At 41.3% G+C, this 27,701-nt stretch overlaps 1 protein-coding gene across 2 annotated transcripts; it reads right to left on the reverse strand.

The window, feature by feature from the left end:
- Positions 1–4,371: 4,371 nt before the first annotated feature.
- On the reverse strand, positions 4,372–27,311 carry LOC118686687 (SWI/SNF-related matrix-associated actin-dependent regulator of chromatin subfamily A member 5). Of its 2 annotated transcripts, XM_036383009.2 has the most exons (24): positions 26,972–27,308; positions 24,575–24,649; positions 22,223–22,389; positions 21,526–21,626; positions 20,778–20,878; positions 18,628–18,807; positions 18,125–18,280; positions 17,876–18,007; positions 17,539–17,607; positions 17,055–17,164; positions 15,995–16,221; positions 14,432–14,553; positions 14,191–14,343; positions 12,751–12,883; positions 12,147–12,295; positions 11,642–11,761; positions 11,298–11,408; positions 10,646–10,759; positions 9,906–10,028; positions 8,546–8,678; positions 7,468–7,586; positions 6,138–6,350; positions 5,565–5,675; positions 4,372–4,666 (listed from the first exon to the last, which is right to left on the reverse strand). In XM_036383009.2, exons 1-24 carry the CDS (start codon positions 27,107–27,109, stop codon positions 4,601–4,603), a joined length of 3,123 nt encoding a protein of 1,040 aa, XP_036238902.1. In that variant the 5' UTR covers positions 27,110–27,308; the 3' UTR covers positions 4,372–4,600. The 2 variants fall into 2 exon arrangements, with proteins under 2 accessions (XP_036238902.1, XP_036238903.1); XM_036383010.2 differs by lacking the exon at positions 6,138–6,350 and having other exon boundaries at positions 26,972–27,311.
- Between the last annotated feature and the right edge of the window lie 390 nt (positions 27,312–27,701).

Raw genomic sequence — 27,701 nt, forward strand, 5'->3', positions numbered from 1 at the left:
TCTGGAGGAGCCCCATTTCTGCTGCAATCCTCTTTCTGCACGGCCTGACGTGGTGTTCTGTGGCTGCCTGGAAACTCTGCTCCTTCTGGGCTTTGACTGAAACACTGCACAGTGTGCAAGGCAGCAGAGACTCATCCCGAGACGTCTGAGTTATTCCTGTTCAGCTGGAAGCTGACATTCCTCTGACAGGCAGCTCCTACCTGCTCTATGCTCACAGCTTTTCAGTTTCCCATCTTAGGGACACAGAGCAGAGCAATGCTCTTTTCTTTTTCCTGGCTTGTGCTCTTTGTTGATTTGTGAAAACATCTCTTGGGATAGTTGATAACTTCTGGCTTTGTATTGCAGGCACAGTTTTTCTCCTGGTATCAGCTCCTTCAAAGCCTGAAAGATTAACTTTTTTTTCCCTCACTTGCCAACTTCATGGAGGTCACCCTTCCTGCTACTCAATTAGATTGCATTTCTGCCATGTTGGATAGACAGGAATAGAAAAGAAAGAAAGCAGAAAGAGCCCCCAAACATGCCACTGTTTCCCATTTTTGGCACTTCACATTGCAAAGAAATCAATCAATTCCCGTAACTCCCATCGTGGCAACACCAAAAATCTGAGGCTCATCTAAGCTCCAGTGAATGAGAATTAGAAACAGGGAGTTTAATTTTAATGCAATTTTAGGATTGAGACATAGGTTGAACATAGATGAATCTGATTGTTTTCAAGTTCCCTGATGCATGAGCCTTGACTTTTCACGTGACACGAAAAGCTGTGATTGATCTTTACTTCTTTATTTTGCCCTTCAGCCAATTAGGTACTATGAGCTCCAAATTCCAGAACTGCAGCTTTTTGCCTTAATTTAGGGTCAACAAAATTATGCTGCAGCCTCTGACTGTTTAGTAGAGGTTACTACATGAAATGAATGACACAAGTGCACAGGCAGAGTGAGATAAAGGCGAATCAAAACATTTCATCTACAACTTTTACAAATCATCTTGCAAGAATGCAAATCACCCTGCACTGCAGCTCACTTGTCTCTCAGCTTCTGCCCCATTAAACAGCGTTGTGTCCCTTGAAGTCTCTTCCAGTTTCTTACACTTTTCACTCTTGCTTCCTTCCTTGCCCCTGTGTCTGCTAGAACACCACTCTCCTGCTCCATCACTCTCCCTGCCAGACTCCTGCCTGCAGCTTTGGCAGAGCTCTGCTTTTTGCTGTAGCTCCTGTGATTGGTTTTGGTGCCCAGGGTGTCAGCTTGTTCCTGACAGGACAGATCTGATGGAAGTGAAGATCTCTGCTCCCTGAATTCCTCATGTAAACAACTCAAACTCTGCCTGTGGAGGGACTGGGACCCAGACCTTCCTTTGCTTTTTCCTTCACTGTGCACGAAGGAATGTGGGTGCTGACTCCCAGAGATGGGGAGAGAGGGACAGGTTTATATCCGAGCAAAGACAAGTAAGGTGGGAGGAGGAGACTTTTCCTGTCTGACCGTGGCTGGACCCTGTGAGAGCGCTTGCTATCAAAACATTTCCATCTCCGATGAGTCTGAAATTATTCAGCCCCTGTGAGTGGCACAGGAAAAGGTCACGGGGATTATGCAGAGTAAGAGATTTTCTGGGCCCAGGATCATCAGATGGTCCAGGCTCAGCCCCTGTACAACACATGGGCAGTGACCCCACCCTGTGGCCCTGGAGTCCCTCAGAAACGGGCAATCAGACACTGCCTTTAGAGTGGTGTTTTGGGGATAAAATGTGCATTGTTACCTCATGCTGAACCAATTCAGAAAGTTTTGAAGATCCCTTCGTCTGTCTTGAGACAGTGAAATACTCCAGGGAATATGCAGGAACAACTTGAGGTGTTTAGGCCTTACTGAAAAGGAAGAGCCCTGGGAACCAGGAATGCTGATTGTTAAAAGGAGCACCAGGACTCACTGCAGAATTGATTTGTCCTTCCTGAGATCAGTCTTCAAGGGGTGACCCATCATCCTCAGGAGGACATCCTGCCCAAAGAGAGGGAAAAGGAAAAGGGATTTTTCTGAATGGCTACTCTAAGTTTTAACAAAAGCATGGTCATATAAAAGGAGAAATACCAAGAGAGTAGGGAACTTTCTGGGGGGAAAAGAGATTGAGCATTCCAGGCCAGACACTGTCAGAACAGACTTGGCCACCAAGTTCAGCTGCAACTGCAGCAGTTGAATTTGCTGGATAGCACACTTGTACACCGAGGCTCCTTGACTTGGATTATTCTCAGTTGCAGACTGGATGCAGAATAACTCACCTAAAAATGAAAATAGTTCTTGATCTCGGTTTGATTCTGGCCCAGGGCAGGTGCTCACAGCCACTGAACTCACTCACTGATGGGAACTGTAATCAGAGAAACTTCTGGTAACGGCAGTATTGGACCAGAAATAATTTTGGTTTTAATTAGTCCCTCATTTATCAGTCTAAAACTCAGTTGTCCTGTCAAGAACTTTATTTTACTTGCTGTAATGTTAGCAGATTGGTAGTTGCATATGTATGGTTGTGGGGTGCCCTCTAGTGAAGAGAAGAGAGAACTTTGCTTAAAAAGAACTGCACTATAAGGGCAATAATTTAGGATGAATTGTAACAGAAAATGAGACTAAAAATGAGCCTAAAACCCATGATAAACCAGTAGTGATAGTCATGAAACACACTGTTTTCATATACAAAAATAAATACACTTAAAGTTAGGCAATTCCTCTCCTGAGAGTTTTTGATAACAGCTTGGTAACAACTTGATTTAGTAATTTTAGATTGACTGGCATAAGGTGAAGGGTGTTAATCTGCTTTACCAGGATCTGAGATCTGTGGGTGGATCCAGTTCAGAATCTCTGTGACTCCTTCAGCTGCAACACGGAGGTGTTCCTCTGCCCTGGGCAGTGCCTAAGTACAGTCAGACCACCAGGAATAGGGATGGATGTCTGTTTGTTTGCTTGACAATAACATCAAAACACAGGCAAATACTTATGAAAAGGCAGGTTTTTTTTTTTTCAGATGACACTCGGAAAACACTTAAATAACCTACAAGCCAAATATTTTCATTGTTTTCCTTACTTATGGAAAGCAAACACATTTTCTCTAACTTGTAGGACACCACTTGGGAGAGTAAAGTTTAGTTCCTGTCACTTCCTGCATGTGGACACTTGACAATCATTACAAATGAAGTGCTGCTTAACTACATAATACATCTTTCCCTTCTGTTTGCTCCTAAAGTTTTTATTTAGACTAATTTAAAACAAATGCTCATTGTTTCTTTTGGAGTTTTTTTGATAGTATTTGGTTGGCGTTTTTTTGTGAAAATGGATGCTTTTAAAGGAAGGCTTCAGCATTAAAGCATTTTTCTTTAGGGTGTGCTAAGTTCAAGCAGGTAAACTGATTTCTTCAAGGGCTGCCAGGACAATTCAATGTGTGAGATGCTGTGGCCTGGCTGTTAACACTGCTACACGTTATCATGTTGTTGGACTATTTGAAGAGCAAGTGTGATTACTCATCCTGTTTGCAGCAGGTTTGCAAACCAGTCACAGACAAACAGAAACTCATGTCTCGTGCCAGTAAGAACTGTGCTGCATCTGGGACTCCTCAGCAAAACTGACTTTTCATAATTTCTGTTTACACAAAGCTGCTTTTAGATTTGGGTTCTTACCAGGCCAAAACTGAGCAGAGCTTATGAGCATTCGCTCCATTTTGGTTTGTTTGTTTTCTTAGTAGATTCCAAAATTATGCTACGTTAGATGATGGCATCTCAGTCAGCAGATGCCAGATACAGCATCAGGAAGGGACAATGTAGGGATCACTCATGCATGGCACTGTTTGACTGGCTCAGGGCAGAATGAGAGTTGCAAACTACAACTGTGCACAGCTGGAGTCAGCACCAGTTCCTTTCACTCCAGTCACAACCGTCACTGCACTTACCACAGCTGAGTGTGTGAGAGAAGGGGTTGTTTCCCACATTTTCCTTGTTCTGTCCTGGTGGTTGTTTTCCAACAGACTCAATTCTGCCATGCTTAGGCCATTCTAATGAAGTGCATACCTCAGCCTGACTCACCTACCTTTCTTCTGGCTCAGATGTTAAGCAAAAAGTGTTAACAGTTTTGTTCCAATCATTATTCTAAAAGTAAATAACCAGCCTTTCCACAAATTTCAAGGAACTGAATATATTGGTACCATAAGTTCAGTAAAGGTAAAGTCAGAGCCACAAAATTTCCAGAAATGGAGTTTGAGTGGCGGCTGGTACCAAGAAAACACCCCTAAACAGTTCTGTTTATCATCATGTTCACAGCAACCCAAGATGAAACAAACTGGGGGATGACTAAATAACTATGCATTGAAGTGGAAACAGTAATGAAAAAAAGGCCACAAGAAGCCTTATTAATAAATGAAGACAATTTATTACTTCAAGTGTTAATGGTAAAAAAAATTCAGCACAGCTGTTGCATTTAAAAAAGTGAAACTACAATTAAGTACTATGTTCTAGTTCAATAAACAGATGAACCCAATGTTCTTCAAAACAGTTAAGCATTATACAGTACATCTTATGAAGACCCGTAAATTAAAGAACTACTTCTTAAATTTAGAGATTAAAAAAGTTCTGCATTCACAACTTTAGCTTCTTTTTTCTCCCACGCCCATCAGGAGTGCCATCCATTTTGCGCTTCTGTGCCTGCAAGGTAAGATTTTATAGTAAGTTGTTGTCATACAGAAAGGCTGTGAGCAAGCAATGTGTTTCAAAACAAAGCAGATGGAGAAGATCAACACCCTGGCAGCTTTAAAATATGATCAATTGCAAATGTGGCATTTAGCAAATATGCACATCTTTTCTGTTGTTTTTCATGCTCCAAATCTGGAAGAGCATGATTTCACAGAGGTAGAAAGTGTATAAAAACAAGTAAGGATGGTATAAAGCTTCCTATTATGAAAAGGTATTTCTAAATACCCATTTAAATATTCTGTGAACACGTCTAAGAAACTTAATATTCCATTACTATTAACCTTACTGATTTCTGCACATCTGTCAACTAAGTTGTGCTTCTAAGTTTTTGCTTCAACAGCTCTAGGCAACAACCTGAACAAACGGAGGTAGGAAAATACATAAAGGTGATATTTTATTTACAAAATAGGCCTATTTGCATATTAGCAATACTTTGAATTTAGTCAGCAAAGAGTGCTGTCAAGCATTTGTGCTGTTTTCCCAAATCTAGCTCTACAGGCCCATTTGTAAATAGATCTGTGGATGATTTAGCAGATTCTATAAATCAAAATGCCAAATACATCCCTGATGTACTTACCAGGGTAAATCTATACAGTGTACCAACCCAGTGATCCAAAACCTAACAAGTTTATCTGCTCCAAAGCATGTGAGCTACACTTAAGAACCTTTTTTCTTCTATTTGACACCCTCAACTGGACTAGATGAACACTGACATGAACTTTAGGCAGCTTTTAACATTGCTCTCTAAGTTGCTGGTTTCAAATAACTTTAGATATCACTTGTCCTAGACACTTGGAAAAACGCTGTTTTCAAGTGAGCTTTTTCACAGAAATGCCTTTTTAAATCTTACTGAAGATGGTTTTGGTCCACGTTTCTTCTTTTCTGCCTTTTCCTTTTCTTCCAGTTCCATGTTTTCTCTTTCAATGAGTGTGATTAAAGTATTACACCTCCTTTGTAGCTCCTGCATTACACAACATATTCAATCAGTACCTTAGGCAGCCACTTAATGTAAAAATCCTCTTAGAATATTAAAAATGCTGGTGAGTAGGTAAGTATTTTGCTGGATCTTGTCAGAATAACAGAGAAACAATTAAATGTTTCATGCTACTTACTTCCTGGCTGGCTTCACAGGGATGGATTTGATTGCAGATGTTTGCTTTGTAAAAGACATTTATATTTAACTCAAACTGTAAAAGCGTACCTTAGAATTTTGAACTTCTCCTCCCATTTGCCACGGCTACATTTGACACCCGTACAGTTGTCAGAAAGTTATAAAAAGGTAAAGCCTTGTTCCCATGCACCTACCTCAGTATTTCAGCAGCAATTTAATTAACTTAATTTAATATTGTGATAGGCATTCATGAACAAAAAGGAGCTATATATATATATATATATATATTTAGATAGATATATATATATATACCATTGCAGTTCTGGACTTGAGAAACCAGTCAAATCTGAATTGCGGCGAGTTTCGGATACATTGTCTTAATTCATCATAGACATTTTCTTTATCAAATCCTAGTTTGTGAAGCATACAGATTAGGAAGCGATCCTCCTCTTCGGTGTAATTCTTCCCTTTATTAGTACCATAGGATATTCTTAGTTGGTGGAAAGGGGCTTTATATCTCCCAATCTGAACAAAACAAATAAGACCACATAAAGCTAAGAAATAGGTCAGAATTAGCATGGAAGTCTTTTGTATAAAAGCATTAAATCACATGAAGACAGAAAACTATAACTTTAAGCATCTCCCATGCTAAGTCTTCACAAGAAAATGACTTTAGGTTCAGAACAGTGCATTTATCAAAGCTATCTAAACAGGCAAATTCTGGTTTCGACAACAGACAGCTTTGTCATCTTCTGACTAATGGCAGGCTTTCACTACACTTAAAAACAGGCAAGACTGGTCAGGATTCAAGTGGCAACGATCCTTTTGGACAAAAATCTTCAGGAACCGGTAAAGTCAGAGTAAGAGTAAAAAGGTACGTGACAGCTGGCACGTGGTTTGGCTGCCTTCGGGTTTATTGACTCTGACACTTCTTCCCTAGAAGACAACTAACTCAGCAAACCTGAAGTGGGGAGAAAATTGCGACAAAGTGTCTTAATTAACTATAAATCTCTTCACTACCAACTACTTGGTGAAACACAAAGAACAAAAGCTTCCTCTGTTGGATTAGTCTTTTTTAAGTGCTCTCTAATCTCATGTTTCTAACTCCCTCTGTCTTCTGCCATCTCTACCTGTTTCTACTTTACTCCAATTCTCTCCACCTGTTTTCCTATGTTTCTCTCTCCCCCACTGCTCTACCCACCTACCTCTCTCCCTTCTCTTCCTCCATTTCTCTCTCTCCATCCCTCTCCATTTTTCTCTCCATCCCTCTCTCTCCCCCATTTCTCCCTCTCTCCATCCCCCTCTCTCCATTTCTCTCTCTCTCTCTTAATTTCAGTTCCATGTGTCCAGAAGGAACTGTGCTCCTCCCCAAAGCCTGTACTATGTGGAGTTACACAGCACTCTGAACTGTGTGCTGTAATACAGAAGACTGTTACAAACACCAGGGTAGACCATAGCTAAGGGTGTCATCACAGCACTTCCGTGGGATGGAAAAGCCATAGGAAGAAATTGCTGAGTGTTATGCAAAGAGGCCACTGTCATGCCCAAGATGTCTTCATACATCAGCAGCACTGGCCAGACAGGGGTCATGCATCTCCCCTCACTGGTACCAGGAAAAAAAAAAGAAACTGAGCAAACCCACCTTTGTATCGAGAGCCTTTTTTATGCTGATTCGTCTCTGAATTCTAGCTTCTCCTCTTTCAATCTGAGCCATGATCTTCTCTATGTCTTGGAGTTCATTGCATCTTTCCCAGAACACAGCTAAGAAAAGAACAACTTCTTAGTATCTTATCATGCATTGTAAAAGTCAGAGGTTTAACCTTAAAAAAAGGATGTTAGCTGTTCCTTCCTTTTACCAGAGCTTACTGCTGTGTGACAACAGACACGCCTTGAGCTGGTAAGAAACCTTCCCTTCCAGCTACCATGTGCTGCAGTAGTAAAAATGCTGGTTTGAAGAGGGTAGATATAGGAATCTTCAGTTTAAGTGAGGTACAATACAGGCCAGTAAGATTTTGTGTGTCAGTCTCTTCAAAGGAAACAAAGCTTCTTCAAATGAAAACGGATGTAACAGAATACAGTTTTATCAAGAGAAGCAAGAGGGCAACTGAGTGCCCGAAGACAAGCAAGTGCCTGAAAGACCATTAGGTGTTTAAATAAGGGGGTTTTGTACAAGATTTTTTCACATTTTCAACTTGCTCTATACCTCTAGAAATGTAGTGCCAGGACTTTGCAGCTGCACTACAGTGGAAAAAAAATCTCTTCTAATGCAAGGTTAAGACTCAGGTTACCAGTGGTGGCTGTAGGTTCAATCGTGATGTATCTACTGTGTTCTGCTCTCGAGGAGCAGGTAAAGGTTAACTTCTCATTAATGAATACAAGGAAAAGGGAAATCTCTTCAGCTAAGCAGTGTTTCTCAGCATTTCCCTTTGCAAAAATTAACAAGAACTGAAGACAGTGCTACCCAGTTAGATTCAGGATACAGTGAAATGGCTCAGCAGGAGTTTACGTGTGCATTTTAGTACAGCCTTAGTTGTGCGGGGGGTAATGATGGTAAAAGACAGAGCAGCAGATCCAAAATACATCAATATAATTCTACCCCAAAAATCTTAAAACAGCAGTGTAAGAAATTGTCAGCTGTAGGATGTTACCATGTTCTCAGGCAGTTCAAATGAGCCAAGCAGAGTTAGATACTCTCAGAGCTGAGTACAGAATTAAGTTACCTGAATACTCAATGACTTCCTCTGGGGTTTTTCCTTCGACTTCTCGTGCTATATTTTCAATGTCATCACGGCCCCATTTCTCATTGGCTTTGATGAACTGGTTGAAATCTCTCTTATTCCAGTTAGTGAAGCCCTATACAGCAATCAAGAGGAAACATTGCGCAGAGGTTCAGGATTTGTCCATCTCCGAATTTGATTCAACTGGTTTCTTGAAATTGCCTGTAACACTTCCATCATTCCACAGTGTTAAACCTTTTCTTTCTCTGCAGTTTAATTTAGTAGAACTCTTTTCATACTGCAGTCACTGTAGTCTCTCTATTTAAATACTGCAAAATGACTAGCACTAGTTCTTTATTTACCTAGTAATTTCTGGTAAGTTTTCAGCTGAAAAATTAATCCCTCCTCCTAATAGTCTCTCTGTGGGATTACTTTCTAAGAAAAAAAATTGCTCAAGTGAAATTAGTGTAATGGCTTTTGTTTTGTCAAAAAGGCCCCCCAAGGGCCTCACAGACACCCTCAGCCATTGCATCATTGCAGTGACCACTGCATGGTCACTCTCCCTCAGAAGGACTAAAGCCATCTCGTGATGCTGATTTTCAGCAGAGACACAAGTAGCACTGCTGAAGTCATGAGCCAAAGTAGGTTCATTTCATATTACCAGTAGCTTTTACAAGTAGTGGGAAGTAGCAAGTTCTGCCAGCCATGTTGTGATTTAGCCACAGCTTACTGGACTGTACTGATTCCTGACCTCTGTGATTCTGGTGTCTCCACAGTGAGCTGTTCCAGCTCATTACTACGCAAGCAAGAAATCCTGTCCTGTAATTCCGATCCCCTGCCAAAATACAACGTGTAAATAAAATATCCAAATAAGGCATATCAAGCATTCACCTGGTTTTAAATTATTTAAATATACAGGCTTCCTAATTATATACCTATTCAGCTCACACCCTCTTTCAGTGAGGGGAACTATCCACTACCAGATGTGGTTTAGGAAAATTGACCATTCAGACTCCAAGATTCACTTCCATATGGGTGTGAAAGTGAGGCAGAATATGTGCATTAAATAATGTGGAATGCAGCACACCCAGCTCTGCAGCCATTCTGCAAGGTCTCATGGAAAGACATCACAGTCTATAGTGAATGCCAGACTAGGATTCAGGAGAATCCTTGGTGCACATTCCTCAAAGATATCCTATGACATAGGCCTATGACAAACCTAATGCTAGAAACTCTTTTCAGTCAGAACCAAACTTTGCAGATGTGGTAACTACGGCACAGTGGCCAAGAAACGTTCCCATAATGCTGTGAAACACAAAACAAGCTTTGGCTGATTTCAGTCTCACTGAAGACCCAACAATACCTGGGTTAGAAGTTTCTCTTTTTCTTCCAGTTCTTCATCATTAAGAGGTTCAGCCTCATCAATCTTAAGCTGCTCTTCCTTTTGTGCTTGGGCTGCATTTGGGAGATCAGGATTACGAGGTACCTGAAAGGTTTTGCACTTTGTAAAACTGAATTAATTTTTCACAGATAATTACTAATTGTCACCTTTCTGTTAATATAACCTAATAGTTTCTACAGCTGAACATGATTTTATTTCATTTAAATTACTGTGAAAGGCTGGAAAAGTACATATTCTCCAACTGTTGCATTAAACTGTTCCATTGCAAGAATTTAGGGAATAACACAGAAGGGACTGGACCTTAAAGATCACCTCTTTTCCAAGCCCCTGCTATGGGCAGGGCCACCTTCTGCTTAGAGATGAGGCTCAAAGGCTCGTCCAACATGGCCTTGAACACTTCCAAGCAAGTGGAATGTGGGTCATCCACAGCTTCTCTGGGCAAATTGTGCCAGTGCCTCACCACACTCACAGTGAAGAATTTCCTTCCAATATCCAACCTAAACCTGCCCTCTGTCAGTTTAAAGCTGCTCCCTTGTAAAAAGTCCCTTTTCAGCTTCCCTGCAAGCCCCCTCTAGGTACTGAAAGGCTGCAATCAGGTTGCTCCAGAGCCTTTGCTTCTCCAGACTGAACAATCCCAACTCTCAGCCTTTGCTCTTAAGAGAGGTGCTCCATCCCTCTGGTCAAGGAAATTCTTCAGTTACCTTGTAACCAATTGTTTTCCTGTAGTAGAGAATCTCTTTTTCCAACAGTTCAAACAGGCGAGGAGGAAAGAACTGGAAGTCCTGTACATTTGGCTGTTTTGGAGGCCGTGGAGCCTGAAACACAAAGTTTGCATTTGCCCCCTTTCACATCCAGAATCTGCTTGCTTGTAAGAAGTAATTTAAGTTTATGAGCAAACAAAAAGCATTATTGTTACAAAAATGCACTGTCTTAACTTGGGGGGAAAAAAGTCACACCATGCAAGACACACCAACCACCACAAAGAATTCTAAAAGTAAAAGAGCAGTGAGAGAAGGGGAAGAGAGGTCTTTTGGGAGGAGGTGGCTGGTGAAAAAGTCACACGTGTTTAAAGCATTAATCTTCCACAGGAAAATTTACAGCTGCTTAAATAAGAAGTAGAAAAAACTTGAACTTAGCCTCCCTAACGTCTTACAAGTTTCATACTGTTCTTATTTTTTCTCACAGAAGTTTGTCTCAAGTCTTTTGGAAATTTTTTCTAGATTTAGATAGTCCCTCCACTTTATAAAAGTGAACAGAGCAGTTTTTATGACTCAAGACCTATTTGTTGCTTAGAGCTTTAGCCATTTACCATACATATTGAAAAAATTTATTTCTTTTGATTAGTCAACTCACCTTGGGTGCTTTTGGTTCACTGACTCGAAGAGCCTCTCTGAAGTAAGCATCCACAGCATAATTGGCTTTTCTTTCTCTTTTAGGTGGTTCAATCCACTCTGTAAATGCCAACTATAAAAACAAAACACATCACCCCCAAAACCAAAAATTAAGTCTTGCAAGATCATGAGACCAGCAACAAGTTTTATGTAAAATTAGATCTACATCTACTTCATTATAAGTGTTATAAGTGTTATTTAAACTATTTTCATAGATGACACTGTATTTTACCCAATACCTCTTAAATAAGTATGACTAAAACATGCAATTCAGTGCATTCCTCCAAAAGAAACTTAAAACATTACCTTCTGTTTTTCTCTGTAGTCTTCCCCTTCAAAATTATACACGCTAGATTCAGTATCCATAGTAAAATTCCTAAGGGAGCTTTCACCCATCTTTGAAAGTTTTTCGTTCATTTCCGCAGTCTTGGACAGGGGATACAGAAAAGAATAGCAGCCATTTGGATGGTACTTCATTATTTAACATCTCATTCCCAGATAGAACGGGAGCCATTTTGGAAGGCACGTCATTATTAAACACCTCATTCCAGAAAGGAGCCACTCTGAAAGGTACTTCATTTTAAAACATCCCATTGCCAGAAAGAAGAGGAGCCATTCTAGAAGGTACTTGACTATAAAACATCTTATTGACAACATCAGAAAAAACAGACACGATTGAGTAACACAAAAACCCTCTACAGCAAAAACCCCTTTTCTCTCCAGCTTGGAACCAAGTTATCATCCAGAGACTCACTATCTTGCCATCACATTTAAATCTACAGGTGAGCTTCCCCTTTTCAAACCTTCTCACCTTCTTTGCCCCTCTTTCCAAAATGTGATCAATATCTTCATCTGTAATCTCACTATCCTTTGAAGCAAACACGTGTGTTGCTCCATGTCTGATCATTTGCAGCATTTCATCCTTTCCAAGTTTATTCAGGTTTTGATCCACCAATCTTCCTAAAGATAAAAATGCTTGAGGATAGCAACTCACTAAAGAGTTTATGTTATGGAAGGAGCAATACAGGATTTTCTCCCCCTTATATTTCCACATACAAGCTACATATTACTGATTCCAAGCAAGTCAACTAAGGTTACCTTACTTTTCTCTGTCTATTAGAAAAAGGAAAGGCATTCATTTAAATTTAAAGTGAAAGAAGAAACTGAGTGCTTTAAAAAGTCAAATCTGACTATATCCCACTAGGCAGGTAAGCAAAAAGTTAGTGAGGAAATGCCTACTCCTACAGTAAAACAAATTTCCAAGTGGATGAGGCCTTTGCACATGAACTCCCTTCAGAGCTCAGATGAGGCAAAAGCAACACTCCCACTGGTTCTTACTGGCTGATTGCACCATGATTTACAATGGGAGAAGAAGGGAATTTCATCCTAGATCCCAAGTGCCTTCCTATACTTGCCTTGCTGGATGACTATGGAATCCAGGCGCAGTTTCATTTCTGCACGCTCCACTATCCTTTCCTCCACGGTATTGTCTGTAATAAACCTGAACACACGGACAGTCTTGGTCTGCCCAATTCTGTGCGCTCGATCCTGCCCAAAACAGTAACAAAAAATTCAGCACTTGCCTTCCAGCATGACTACATAATGAGGTTTAAGATTTTCATTATTTACAGCACACAAATTTACAAAACACAACAGCACAGGTTACTTAAATGTTTACAGCCATCCATGGCTACCCAAGATATCACATTTTTATCTACATTGCAGGTTTGGTTTTTTTTTTTCAATAACACTGACAGTGAGTGTGTCTCTATGTGTCATAGCTAAAAAACAGCAGGATTTGGGGTTTTTCATTAAATCACATCGAGGAGAAGATTTGGATGCTTCTGACCTTAAGCAACCTTCTGTAGAATCAAAGCATGAAGAAATCATCTCTCTGCTGACCAAAAGCTGCCTTTCTCAAAATCCTTCAGTAGTGCCATGAATAGTTCAAGAAAAATACAATACCCTGCCTCTCCTGACTAGTGAAACACGAACCACTGTGAGAATCAGTATTCTCAACACACGCCTGTAGTGGTAGCTGGTACTGCCTCATTTGAGCTATTAGACACCAGTTCCATCATTCTTTTGAAGTGATTTTTGCTAGAGTCCTTGAGACCCACAGGTTGACTGAAATAATCTAAGACATTTCCAAGACTTGTCTCTGAAAGGCCTCATTTGTCAAAAAAAACAAAACAAAAAAAAAAAACAAAAACAAAAAAACCCAAAAAAACAAAAACAAACAAACAAAAAAAAACAACAAAAAAAACCCAACCAAAAATCCAAAAATCCACTGGCAGTTTTTAGATAGCTTTGCTTTCTTAGGTGGTCACTAATGTCCTTGACATGTATCCAGGATGGAGATGCATCCACATGTACTTAAAAAAACCCCTAAGGATAGTCGCTAAAATGAGATCCTTTCATTACCATCACCATAAAAGCAGTTTTTGAAAACTTTAATTCAACTTTTCTTTATCTCATTTTCAAGATCGCAGGAAAAACAGTGAAAACACATTCACCTCCACTCCCCACAACAGCTTTATAGTTTTGGGATTAACAACCTAGATTTAATTCATTTTTGCTTACTCAAGTAGGCTATTTGCATTAAACAATACTATGAGGTGTAGCACACACCCAGCATTTCCCACTACATAAAACACTGTATAACCCAAATGTGACTGAGGACTACTGGTTCCACACAGTGGAAGCTGCACTTGAACTGAAAATTAGTCTTACAAATCCTGCTCCTGTGCTAAAATGGGAAAATACCAATTTATTTTGGAAGTACACATTTCTAGCAAAGTATTGTGAGAATAAGAAAAAAAAAAAAATCCCATAATTTCCATCTGGAATCTTACCATAGCCTGGAGATCTACTTGTGGATTCCAGTCTGAATCATAGAGAATTACAACATCAGCAGTAGCCAGATTGATTCCAAGACCTCCTGCTCGTGTACTCAACATGAACACAAATTTTGAGCTGTCAGGATCGTTGAATGCATTAATGGAAGCCTAAATAAATGAAAAGAATGTATCAGTTAAACAAAATGTTTTACAAGTAGTATTTTTACACAAATACAATCCCTGAAGTTGTAAATACCTGTCGCTCATTGTGAGGAGTTTGTCCATCCAGTCTGCAATATTCGTAATTTCTCCACATACAGTAATCTTCCAAAATATCCAGAACTCTTGTCATCTGACTGAAGATTAGAACCCTTGAGCCTGTTTGGGTAAAAAGGTTTCTTATGCTTCCACCAAAATACAAGATTAAACAAACTCTCCAAGTCTGCACTACCAGAAAAGGAAGGAGGGCAATTCCATGTACTAAGAAGAAAAGTCGTTTGAATTTCAGACCCAAACTACAATGCAGGGCTGCAGCTGCTGCTGCCACAGCACATCCATGCCATAGGACACCTTTGTCTTACCCTGATATGTCACTGTCTAATTAATGGCTGGCTTCTCCTTTTCATTTTGTGTTGTACTCCTCAAGAAAAAGTTCCCAGACATGGCAGAGTAAGATGGTAACACAAACATAAAAACATCATCAAGTATAAATAATAAAATTTTGAAGTATTTGATTGTTTTGGATTTAAGATCTCTAGAAATAAAGTGAATTCTTCTTAAGTACTTGTCAGTTTACTTACCTGCCAAGAACAACTTAAATTAAAAAAAAAAAGTTCAGTACTTTATGCATATACACTCAACCATTTCCAGTCTACTGGAGAAATTTAAGTAAAACACAGGATATAACAAAGTTTCTACTTCCTTTTGTCCTTTGGACTCAAGGGTTAATACTGAACTCTCTTGTTTAAGATGCTAATTTGATTTGAGACCAGTCCAGTATTAATTACAACACCTCATCAATAAACCTGATATCAGGAAGAAACCAAGATCAAAAAAGCACAGTAACCACTGAATTGCTTGGTTTTTAGTCTTGAGTTATACAGTCACAGCTGCCTGGATGATACCTAGATAGAAAGTACAGTTTACTTCTGTACTACAGAAGGTTGAGGTTTGGACGTGGTTTTGTTTTTCTGCAAAGTGTCCCCACTCACAAACCTGCATCCAACTTCTTCAGCAAAGTTACTACTGTAAGCATACTCAAAAAATAGTGAGCTAAAAATTTATTCCAGTGTCAAAAACTCTGTTGCAAGTGACCTTTACAGTAACCCATTTCAAAGCTCAAATAACTTTAAAACAACTCAAGAGTTCCCCCATGTCTGAGTGTTTATAGAATACACAGAAAAACCTCAGGTACCGTTCAAAATCACATCCAGCAAGAAAGACCAACGTTTCACACAGGATTTGACTTGAACTATGTATGAGGACTCTGAATCTGAAATGGTCCTTCATGGCGAATCAAAGGTGTGGCTAAAATACTACATAATTATATTTCAGATAGCTAAGAAAACGATGAAAGAAAATCTAAAGCCCCAATCAAATGATGTTTTTATGGTGTGAACTTAGCTGGGATGAAAAAATGGGAAAAAAAAAGAAATCAAAACACTTCAGCACAAAAAGCCATAATGGACTATTGATCCAAGCTGGTATCACACTAGAAACCAACAGTAATCCTGGCTAAAGTCCGCTGGGTTTTGCTCAGAATACACACAAACGTTACTGAACCAAAAAACTCTCAAAACCCCAGAAAGGAGATGCATACCTTGTTCTTTCAACTTAGGTAGCAATTTGTCTAGAACTACCATCTTGCCACTGTTAGTGACCAAATGCATGTCTGTTGTGTAAGGTGGGCCAGGCTCTGCTCCATCAAAGAGGTACGGGTGATTGCAGCATTTCCGCAGCTGCATCAGGATGTTCAGCAGTCTCATCTTGTCCAGCTTCCCAGCTGAGTTCAGGATATCTATATCCTTCATCAGGATTCGGGTATACCTACAGCAGGGAAAGAACAAAACCCTTCTGTTCACTCTCAAATGAAGTCTAAAATGAAGCTGGGGGATGATTTACAAGCTGCATCTTTCGCTGGTGCAGGGGGAGGAGGAGGAAAGGTTTGAATACACGTAAGCCAGGAAAAGCCTGTGGGAGACAGAACCTGCCCTCAGCATCATGGCAGCCACGGGACATGGTTTGGGTGTCATTCTTCTGCCTCTGGGCAAGTCAGAAATGTAGCACAGACTCACAGAATCGATTGGGTTGGAAGAGAACTCTGAGATCATCAGTTCCAACCTTAGGCTAAACACCACCATCCACTGGGTGCCACGTCCAGCTGTTTCCTAAATACCTCCAGAGATGGTGAACCCACCACCTGTCTGAGCAGCCTATTCCAATGCTTGACAACCCTTTCCATTAAGAGATTCCTCCTGATGTTTGACCTGAACCTCCCTTGGTGTAGTTTGAGGCCATTTCTTCTTGTTCTGTTGCCTGGGAGAAGAGGCTGATGACCCCCTCGGCTGCACCCTCCCATCCAGGAGTTGTGCAGAGCAAAAAGGTTCCTCCTGAACCTCCTCTCCTTTGAGCAAGAAGTTAAGCAAGTTTTCCTAAGTCTTTAGGCTACAAATACTGTCTAAAGCTCACCCTACCCTTCATTTAATCAGGTAAATCTCCCTGACATGCATGGTTCTGTCATAGCAGTGTCAGAAAGAAACAGGTATAAACTGGGAGTATACCAGAGAGAATAAATTGAGTTCTACACAACCTCCAAGTCACAGACAGCACATTCCTTCTGAGCCTGAACCACAGCCCAGTCAAGCACATGCATTAATTACCATTCTCGCTGCATTTTGCTGAGGCCCACATAAATTTTAACTTCCTTCTTTGGAGGCAAGCTTTTCTCCACATCAGCCTTGATGCGACGGAGAAGGAATGGTCGTAGCACCTGAAAGAGGTTCATCATTAAATGCATTTTGGAAACTGAAACACTGATCAGGTCAATGGATGAATCAAAGAGCAGATATTCTCTAGCACAGATACATCATCTAGTGTTAGACAATCTGAAAAAAAAAACGCAACCTATATGGAGAAATTATTTGCTATACATAGGATATACATGTGCTTTATTTGAAAGACTCAAAGATTAGGTCAAAATGATCTTTGACATGGTTCTGTGTCCTTGGACTTAATTTTGCTTGACTGAAAAGTTGTGGAATAATCTCTCTCATCCTAATAGTCTATCATAGGAAGCATGAGAAGAACTGTTTGGGATTTAACTTAGGTAAATGTAACCCTTGTATAAAAGGCAAAAGGACTCACCATATGAAGGCGCTCCACCAGTTTTTGATCCCCTAGACAGTTGTTGGTATCAAACCACGAATCAAAATCCTGTATCAACAAAATCATTGGTTTATAAGAGGCTTCCTTTCAAGGTACAATAGCATCACAATGGTGAACAAATACAACTCTCATATGGCCAGGAAGTAAAAGAACAAATTACCTTATTTGGCCTATTTTATGAAAAGCTTTATAACAAACATTTCCAACTCAATCTATCGCTTATCAGTAACTGACACCACTAACTATACATATCCAGGTCTACTTTCAAATTGGGAAAACCAGCAAAATTAATTTGATTCAGAAACAAAAGACTTACTTCAGCTGAGTTAAAGACATCTGGCAAAAGGAAGTTGAGAAGTGCCCAGAGTTCATGTAAATTGTTCTGAAGTGGAGTTCCAGTTAATAGCAGTCGGTTGGTAGTCTTGAATTCCCTTACAATTTCTGATAACTGAAGGACAGTGAGACATGAGCAAATATCACACACATATCTATACAACATTACTCGTCCCTACACCACCACCTAAATAACCCACACAGATCTCTTGCTTAGTGTAAAATAAATTACCTTTGATTTTTCATTTTTAATCCTGTGGGCCTCATCTATAACAAGGTATCTCCAGTTGAACTTTTTGAATACTGACTTCTCTTTGATAAGCATTTCATATGATGTTACACAGACATCCCATTCTCCAGGCAGCAACACATCTCTCACAAAGGCAGCCTAGGTAACAAGGTGACAGCTGGTAACTGAGGCTTTGTCAAATTTAAAGCAAAAAAAACCACAGCAGCACTGTTACAATTTTCCTATTCTAAGTCTCATGAAGGCAGTGTCTTGTCTTCATAAAAGGAGACTGCAAATCTTTGAACGAGAAATTATGAACATAAAGCGATGAAGCATTATCTGGGCAACACACATATGAGTTCTAAGCTGGTTAACCTCCAAGTAGGCAGCACTGTAGGTCTTAAACCACTACAAATCCAAGTAATGTCCCTCCCCAGGAAGCCAAGGGAAAGGACTGCTGGATTTACACAGGAACACACAGGAAAAACTACCATATCCAAACTTACTCGCTGGTCTTTGTCACCAATCAAACAAACTGCTCGAAGTGTTGGTACCCATCTCTTGAATTCATTCATCCAGTTCTGCAGAGTGGACTTAGGAACTAACACCATGTGAGGTCCAGGAATGTTTCTGTAGTGCTTCATATAGCCAAGAAGAGAAATTGTTTGCAGTGTCTTCCCAAGACCCTGTAAGACACATGAATGTGTTAGAAAAAAGAAAACCTCTCAGAAAACACCTTTGAAAATGAAAACCCAAGAGTGAGCTCTGAGCTCAGCACGGAAGGCACAGAAGCGTGAATGAATGAGGGAGCTACAAAAAGGGTATCAAAACATGGGTTAGGAAAAGCTTGCAGGGCTTCCCCCATTTCATAACAACAAAGTAGCAAAAGTATCACTTTGAAACCTTGGATTAAGAAGTTAGAATTCTGCCTTACCTTTCAACTAAGACAACATGTTAAAAGTACAAGGAAACATTATTTCCTAAAACTTTATTTTGTAGACTATGGCGTACTCAGGTTATTTAGAGGTCAAACTTTAAAAATTTGACTTAGGTATTCTCTTAAACTTGACATAAAAGTGAATAAATTAAGAACCCTTAGGAATTTTTAATTTATTCAATTACTTAAGTATTAATATTAATAACACTGTTACCACAATATTATGTATTGTCATATATGCTGTCATATTTTGTATAGATTATGTTATTAATGCTTCATAATCGTAAACATGTTCTAAATAATTTTTAAAAGGAGGCTTCCACAGGCCAGAAATGACATCAGGTCCTGTGAGGAAAGAGCCAAACAAGTGTAAAAAAACTGCATATCTCAAAGAAGAAAACAAATACTGAAAGTCTGGTAGAGCACAGTATCTTCAACATATAATTTTAACTAAAAGAAAACTGAGGAAGAACTGAAAAAAACAGATCATTCCTCTACTTTAAGTAATTCAAAAATATGATTCAAATGCATGGGTATTAAAAACCCCAAATGTCATCAGCACAAGTAATTTGTTTCTAAAATTCAAGTCTCTGTCTTCAAAAAAAACCAAAATGCACCAGGTACAAGAAGTGGAAAAGTGTTTATAGGCGGTGTCAGATGTGTTCATAACTTAAAAAAAATGAATACCTAAGAAAAAACAACAAAAATTTTAATAATAATATCTAATATCTTTAACACAAAATGGATATTGGAACACCACAAATCCAAGGACTCATAAAGCCTCCGAGGTGTTTTTGTTAAGACAACCCTCTCCACTTAGCCAAAAAAATCATCTATTCATAAGCATGTATGTTTAAAAAGACCTTGATGTATTTAAAAGTGAAGCATGTTACTAAACAGTAATTTAAACTCTTTTGTTTCTAACTTATCTTTAAGTTTTATTACACAGAAATTACAAGATACAGGAAATGCAATACACTGATATGAATTAGATTTTAGAGTTTTGTTTCTTCTTTTCTACTCCTTATGAGAAAGAGATACATCTCAAATTATTAAGGGGACAAAACCACCTGCCTTCGAAACTACTACAACTTCTTCTGCATTCATCCCTTATCTTTTGGGGAAAAGGAATAAAAAACACACAGTTGGCCAGTGCCAACTGAAATGCCCAGGGTCATGATGTATGAGAAATTTTAACACAGCTGCCTAGGTACATCTATCTTTGCATCATTTTTTCAAGAAAATTCCCCCTGCTGTAGCTGTTCTGTGGACATCAGTCCATAGAGGACACTCGTATCCTGATATCTACACATGGCCCTAACAACAGGAAGTGTTTCCACATTTGATGCTCTTTTCATTTATGACACTCTCCTCACAAGGGCAGCTGAAGAATACCATAACATAACAGCTGCAATTTAGAAAGAAAAGAAAGGACATGTCATTGAAGAACAAGTCCCCTCCACCAACTTCATGTTCCTGAAGGTTGACGGATTCCCTTTCCGTATTTTTGAAACCTGCCTGCATGATTTATTTGAATTAAAATACCTTTGACACTTTCAAAATCATTGACTTTAAACACAGTAGAAAAATAAGACTGGCAAACTATATATTGCATTTTGTGTTATTAAATCTCCCATATATATACACACACTGATGGACTAAAATGGCATTGTACTGCATGTGTTCTTAAGTGATCCTAAACACAGGCTCTGTGCATACCATTTCATCTGCCAGGATGCCATTGATGCCATTTTCATACAGAGAAATGAGCCAGTTCAGTCCTCGGATCTGGTAATCACGCAGCTTTCCCCATTTCACATCTAAAAGACATCAAAGAATAGATTAAAAGATAGACAAAAACTTTGGAAAGAACTTTACCACCTGCTGGCTGCTAACTGACAGTGATTACCAAAGCTGCAGAACAAACTCAAGTAATAAATTCATGTAATAAATTCAAGGACAATGCAGAGTGGAGACAGCAACATATTAATTTTGTTTCTGCAAGTTGCTGCAACCGCTTTGTTTTCTACAAGGACCTAAAGCACATAGGAATTCTAAATCCATCATCACTGTCAAAATGAGAACACAGTCAAACATTAAAACAACAGAATACTGAATACCATTAAATGAACTGGAACCTCTTAGGTGCTTTATATCAGAATATAAATTACATATGTAAAAATAATAAGATGACAAACTTAAAAACTCTTTCTTATTAACTGAAACATAGCAACTGGATTTCTAAGGGACAAGACTCACTGGACCATCTTTCTGGACCAGAACGAAAATAAGCAGTTCCTCAACAATACATTTTGTACCATTAGCTCAGTGCTCAGTTCCTCCCTCTCGTGTCCCACCAAATTATTTCACTATCCTTGGAGAGTATGCAAATCAAATTCATTTTAAACATTTTGAAGAAAAAGAACAGGGGCAAAAAAAAAAAGAAAAAAAAAAGAAGGAAACACACATGATGGAGATTCTTCAAATCGAGTGCAGACATTTGTTGTCTTGGAGCTTTCTGTTAACAGCTCCTCATCCTCTTCCTGCTCTGTTCTACGGTGCCGATAGCTGGAAAAGTCCAAGAATGTAGTAAGTTTTTGGACAAATTTAAAAGACATCAAGTTGCTGCAAAATTAAATCTCATGTAAACTAATGTATATACTGCAATACAGAATGCAAACACTCAAGAATTTCTGGCAGCATTCTTGCCTACAATTCATGTTCAGCAGGCTCAAATACCAGCCCAAAGTGACTGGACAGGGATTAATGTGTGTATCAGTAGTGGCCTTTGAGACAGGGAACAACACTGCATTTAAGTTCTGCTGCACCTGCCAAGCACTGCAGCCACACAAGCTGCAATGAAGGCAATCCAAATTTCTAGACTTACAGTTTTCAAGCTGCCTGCAAGGTGTTGCACAGTGATGCTCTCCATGAGCTCTTACAATTTAAAGCCATGACTGCCTTACTTTTCTGCCCCTGCTTTTCTTCATGCTGGAAAGCATCAACACAAATCTCTTGTAACTCCTTGAATTCTTAAGCAATTGTCAACTTACAGATGGGCAGTTGAAAAAAAAAGGCACAGACACAGGACAAAAGCTTAGCAAGTTCAACTTCCACTTTTAAAGTACAATAAAATCTTATTTATAGTACGTGTCATCACTCACTCGCCAGCTGACAGTAAATTCTGTTTCTCATCCTTCTTTATTCGTGGACGTCCAGGTTTCATTTTTAAAGGTGAAGTTGGAGTTTTCTGAGCAGCAGGCTGAATGAAATGAGCAAAGAGCTCAGTCTGCTTCAAGAGATATTCAAATCTGTTTGCTCTGTCTGTTTGCTGGTGACAAAGGAAAATTAAATGGAACAAGTGAGAGACATTCCAGTATGCATTAATGCAAAAGAAAAAACAAACAAATATTTTTCAATATAGATTCACATTACTTTATACACATCACTACAACACCAAAGAAGAGATGAGTAACATCAGTATACCTGCTGCTGACAGATTCAATACTCTTTTGTGGGGCCAAGGCTCATCTTTGCTACGCAGCAAGATCCAAGATGTGAGACAGACCTGTGGCCAATCTGACTTTGGCACAAAGATTGCCCAAGTCTCACTAGATAAGGCCAGACTCCCTTTAACAACTTTATTCAATCAAAAGTGATAGTCCCACTCCCAAGAAATTTCCCCCCACACATCACACACAGGATTCTTCATTGTACTAATTCATTTCTAACCAAACTGGCAACAGCTGCTCCCTGCTGCACTGATGACCTGCCTGCTCAGCGAGATACAGCACCTCCCTGTGCTGCCAGATAAGCAACAGAGCTGGCATCAAAGGGGACAGTGAGGACAGAGCAGCTCATAGCCACAAGCCAGAACATCTGTTTCAGTAGCAGAGACCTTAGATATGCTCAGCCTAACTCATCAGGCTGCCCCTTTGATAGGAGTTGCTGTTTCTGCTGCGCAAGAAAAATTACAGCAGGCAGCATTGGTATCGGAAAGGTTCAGCTTCGTTGAGACAGGCTCCATTTGGAATCAACACGCCCTGCCAATGCTACACCAAAACTCTGGACAGACAAACAGGCCAAAAGCAGCTTCAAGGCCAACAGTAACCACTGTGACATTCTGCCACAGCATAACCTGGTATTTAGCAACTTGCAGCACAGCTACAGGAAGTCAGTTTTCTTAGTAAAAAGGAACATATGTTCCAGGCTTCTCCAAGAGCAATGGCAGCTCTCTGAGTGTTTTCCTTCTTAGTGTGAGCAGATCCTGCACTATGGAAGAGACAGGAAGACAAAATATTAGAGTATAAAGAGACCACAAAAGAGACCTCCATGTGCCACAGAGGACTCAGACTCACTCTCAGGGTATTTTAAGCTTGAATGACACAGCTACAATCCACATCCACTATATTGAAGTTTTCCTGTCTATTCTTCATAGGTTTTGTTTCTTTACTTTGTAAGTTTCTGAGGTTTAAACTAGCTAAGATCTCACTACCATCCAAATTGCTGACCCTTTTTCTTTTTTTAAACTGGCTGTACAAAACAGAAGTAGAAGAGATGCAGACTGCATTGCAGAAGGTTCCTCATTCTAAAATTTAAGTAAGGAATCTTCTGCAAGTTTTGGCCCTGCACACACATCCCCACACTTGCTTTCACTGCACTTGAGGATGTTCTTTTAAGGGACTAACAAACATTATCTATGTCTTTAAGACAGCACACAGAAAAGAACAGGCTGTACTCTGCAACCCTGAGCTATCCTTATACCAACAGAGACACTCTACCCATTTTCTCTTTCAATGCATCTCTAAAACACAATTGCCCTTGTTACTGTGTCTGTCTAGAAATTAAGGAGACGATTCCAAGTCCACTTCCTCCAGTGTGCCACAAAGTAGCACAAATAAATATGCAGAAGACGATGGGGATATTTTCAGTGGAAAGAAGAAGTAACACAGGAAGCAGCAACTTTTAAAAATCAGTTTCACTTTCCTATGAAGAAATTTCACATGGAGTCACAAATTACAAACAGGAAAAAGGCAAACAGGGAGCAACCAAGAAAGAAACTGCAATGAGATGGTGAAGAATGGGCGACTCCATCTCTTACATTATAAAAATTATGAAAAAATAAAAACCAATGAAAATAACAAATTTTCTCCTTTCTAACCTGTGAAGCACAGAATCAGCACCCATCTTCAAAAACCTGAAGACTCTAATAAAAGCTTCCCAAAGAGATTCCTAGAGAATCTTTCCATTTCTGACTGAGAAGCTGAATGCTCAACTCTTTATAATCCCCCCTGCCCACAGGATGGACTGCTCTACAGGTAACTTTAAAATGCTGGAAAGGAGAATGGTCCCAGGAGTGTTTTTCTGCATATTTTTTGTTTCAAGTTAAATATTTTTTAATACCTAGACAAATCTTTATAAAATCCATTTAAGGTATTTCAAACAATATTATTTTACTTTTTTAAAATAAGTGCATAAGTACTGAACAGCTGTACACAGTCCCAGATATTACATACCATTTTCTCTTCATATGTAGGATCTGTTTCCTGGATTTCTTTTTGCTTTGCCAAAGACGCATCATCAAAAGACTCCTGAGATGAAAAAGAATTAAGAAGAAATATTTCTGAAAAAGGGAAGATACTCATCTAAAGGAGAACAAGCTTGTCTCACATTGTATCAAAGCAGCAAAAGCTGGCTGTAGCACCTGATGGTGGACAGACAGTAGTCAGCTCTCTATTATTTCCTATACAATACTGAGATCAAGATCCCTGCCACGGGGTGAGGGACAGAGCTGATCTCTAACCTGATTTAGCTCCATCATTAAAGCATCACATCCATGTGAATGAGGGAGACAGCTGTGGTCCAGGAGATCAGCATGCCACTTCTAGGGTGCTGAGCCACCCCCTGCTGAAGCTGGCTCTGGGGTGGACTGTGAGAGTACCAGCTCCAGGGCCTGAAGTGAGGGTAATTTCAAGGTTTTTGCCAGATTACCCCAATCCCTCATCTCTCTGTATTAAAGGAACAAATCTAAACAAGAATACACACTGCACTTTTGTCCTGAAAGCTGAGGAGGAGTTTATGAAACTGCATTTTTCTCCTATGTAGTTTAATAAATTAAATAATGTTTATCACCCACGGTACTACTAACAACAGTACAACCAGCTGGCTGGGAGAGGGCAGTCCTCCCTCATCCCCTTCCTGCCAAATCCTTGACATACTGCCTTCAATTACCAATTCTTTTGGATCAAGGCTTTTTTATCCTTGTCTCTTCTGTCATTAGGTTAACACTTTCCACACCATCTCCCATATGCATTTTCATCTTCTGTTGTTAAAACTAAAAGCAGTGAGATGATCCTTCCCTGATAAACAATGCTAAGGTAACATATTACAAAATAACTCTTGAAAGGGTGAGAAAATGAAACAAACGAGATGCTTTCAAGTGTTTATTAACCGTCTGTTTATCTGAGCCAAGTAAGAATGGGGCTAAATTCAATCTTTACCGGCAAATACAGAACAAAGGAACAGGAAAAGTAAGAAACAGATGAAACAAAGGCTGGCAAGAAACAGGATGTTTGTCAGTGGGTATTTCCTCTGGCAGGTAAAGCATGTGGAAACAGAACAATCCTAACACAAATGTTTAATTCACTAGTCAAAATATAAAGAATTGAGCATAAGAAATTATGGCTAAAGCTCTTGTGAAGTCACAACCAAATCCTCTTATCCCTCAGCGGTCTGAGCAAACGCCCAGCGAGCACAAGCAGAGAGAGGACCGTTGGAACTTCTGCTCGCAATCCCCCTTTCTCCCACAATGCCCAGCCTGGAAAGCACAGCGGCAGAGCAGCACGGCCATCCGAGCCCAGGCATCTGCTGCACACATGACAAAACCTTGCAATTTAGCTGGAGACCGGGGAAGGGCAGTCCTTCAAACGCTCACGGCTCCAAGGCATTCCAGCTCAAACTTCACTGTATGCCAGGAAATCCCTTCCCAAGGTAAAAAAGGAATGGACTTGGCAAGCACGGAGAGCCCTCGCACACAAGCGCCTCGAGAGCACGCGTTTCTCAGGCTGCACACGCTAAACTCCAGCCTGGAATTGCCCTATTTCCACAGGTTCGAGCAAGATTTATTTCCCACGGTACTTTGGCAACTTGTTCATCCGAAAAACATGGCATTTGCAAATTTATTTAGAACAAGTAGGTTGAACAGCCCAGCGTGACTCAGGGTACAAAACACCCAGCGCTAAAAGCAGGACCGACCAGTTTCCTGCTATCATTAAAGAAACAACGCTGCGATAGAATTAGCATCTCCAGGCAATCACTTCCAACCCCTTGAAATTTCTGGAATATATGCACCTGTTGCCAAAACAACCCCTCCCACAACCCTCACACCGTCTTCCTCCCCCTCAAAAGAAAAAAAAAAAGAAATAGAAAAAAGTTTTGAAGCACTTCAGCAGACAAGCATCCCTCATGCTTTTTAGACGCCGGGCTGGCTCGCCGCTGGAGCAGGAAGTGCACAGGCTGGGCAGGGTCTCGGGGAGGCAGGAGCAGACAGAAAGGCTGCGGGTGCGCGGGGGGCTCCTGCCGCCCGCTTTAGACAACAAACAAGCGGCGTGACCCGGCCGCAGGGCTCCCGTCCCCGTGTCCCAGCGGCAGCATGAGCGCGGCTCTCAGGGCCCCTGCGCGGCGGGGAGGGGGCGCCGAGGGCTGGGACGCCCCCAGACACCCCCACCCCGCCGGGCCGCGCTCCTGGCGAGAGGGAGGGCAGAAGGGAGGGCGGCGGGACAGGAGCGCGGCCTGGCTCTGCCAGGTGCGGCCCCGCGGCCGCTCCTCCATTGTCTCCCGCGGCCCCACGCGGCCGGGGTGTCCCACCTGCCGCCGGGGGAGCGGCGGGACCCCGCCGGCCCAAGCCGACTCACCTCCATCTTGATGTCGCCCCCGGCCAGGCCGCCGGCGCAGGGCGGCCCCGTCCCCGCGGCCTCGCTGGTGTTGGCGCCCGGTAGCAGCGGCGGCGCAGGCGGCTCGTCCGGCTGCGGCGGCGGCTGCCCGGCGGACATGATCCCAGCCGTGAGGAAACGGCGCTCCGCCGAGGCTCGGGCTGGCGTCCGGCGGGCTGCACGCCGCGGGCAGGCGCGGGCGAAAACCGGGATCCCGGCAGAGGAGGAGGAGGAGGAGGAGGCGGCGGCCTGCGGTTCCCGGAGCGCGGCCGGCGGACGGAGCGAGGCCCGGCCCGGCCCGTCCCGGCGGGAGCCGCCAAGCAGCGCGCAAGCCGCGCCGCGAGCCCGCGCTCGCGAGACTTCCTCCCCCCGCGCGGCGGGGACGGCGGGCAGCGAGAAGCGCGCGGCGCCGCCGCCGCCGGTGGGGGCGCTGTGGCCGGGAGCTGCCGGGACGGAGCGCCCTGGGATCTGCCGGGATCCCAGCGAGGCTGCGGGGCCGCTGAGGCCGGGCAGGCAGCGGAAGTCGTCTCTGTAACTGCGGAGTCATCACCTCCCCCTGATTTAGGGCTGTACAGGCAGCATCGGGTCAAATCTGGGCAGGCATCAGGTTCCATACCCTGAGTAAGATCACAGCATATTCCGAGTTGGGAGGGACCCACAAGGATCATCGAGTCCAGCTCCTGGCCCTGCACAGGACATGCCCAGGGGTCAC

The sequence above is a fragment of the Molothrus ater genome, chromosome 4 (assembly GCF_012460135.2).
Source record: "Molothrus ater isolate BHLD 08-10-18 breed brown headed cowbird chromosome 4, BPBGC_Mater_1.1, whole genome shotgun sequence".
Taxonomy (NCBI): domain Eukaryota; kingdom Metazoa; phylum Chordata; class Aves; order Passeriformes; family Icteridae; genus Molothrus; species Molothrus ater.

What these genes read in the sequence shown, in the direction of transcription:
- LOC118686687 (XM_036383009.2), bottom strand. Translation starts at nt 27,109, where the DNA reads ATGTCCGCCGGGCAGCCGCCGCCGCAGCCGGACGAGCCGCCTGCGCCG. An exon ending in TTAAAAATGAAAAATCAAAG is followed by an intron (nt 18,008 to 18,124) that starts GTAATTTATTTT and finishes ACTGTCCTTCAG; the next exon opens with TTATCAGAAATTGTAAGGGA. An exon ending in GTGGACCAAAACCATCTTCA is followed by an intron (nt 4,667 to 5,564) that starts GTAAGATTTAAA and finishes CTTACCTTGCAG; the next exon opens with GCACAGAAGCGCAAAATGGA.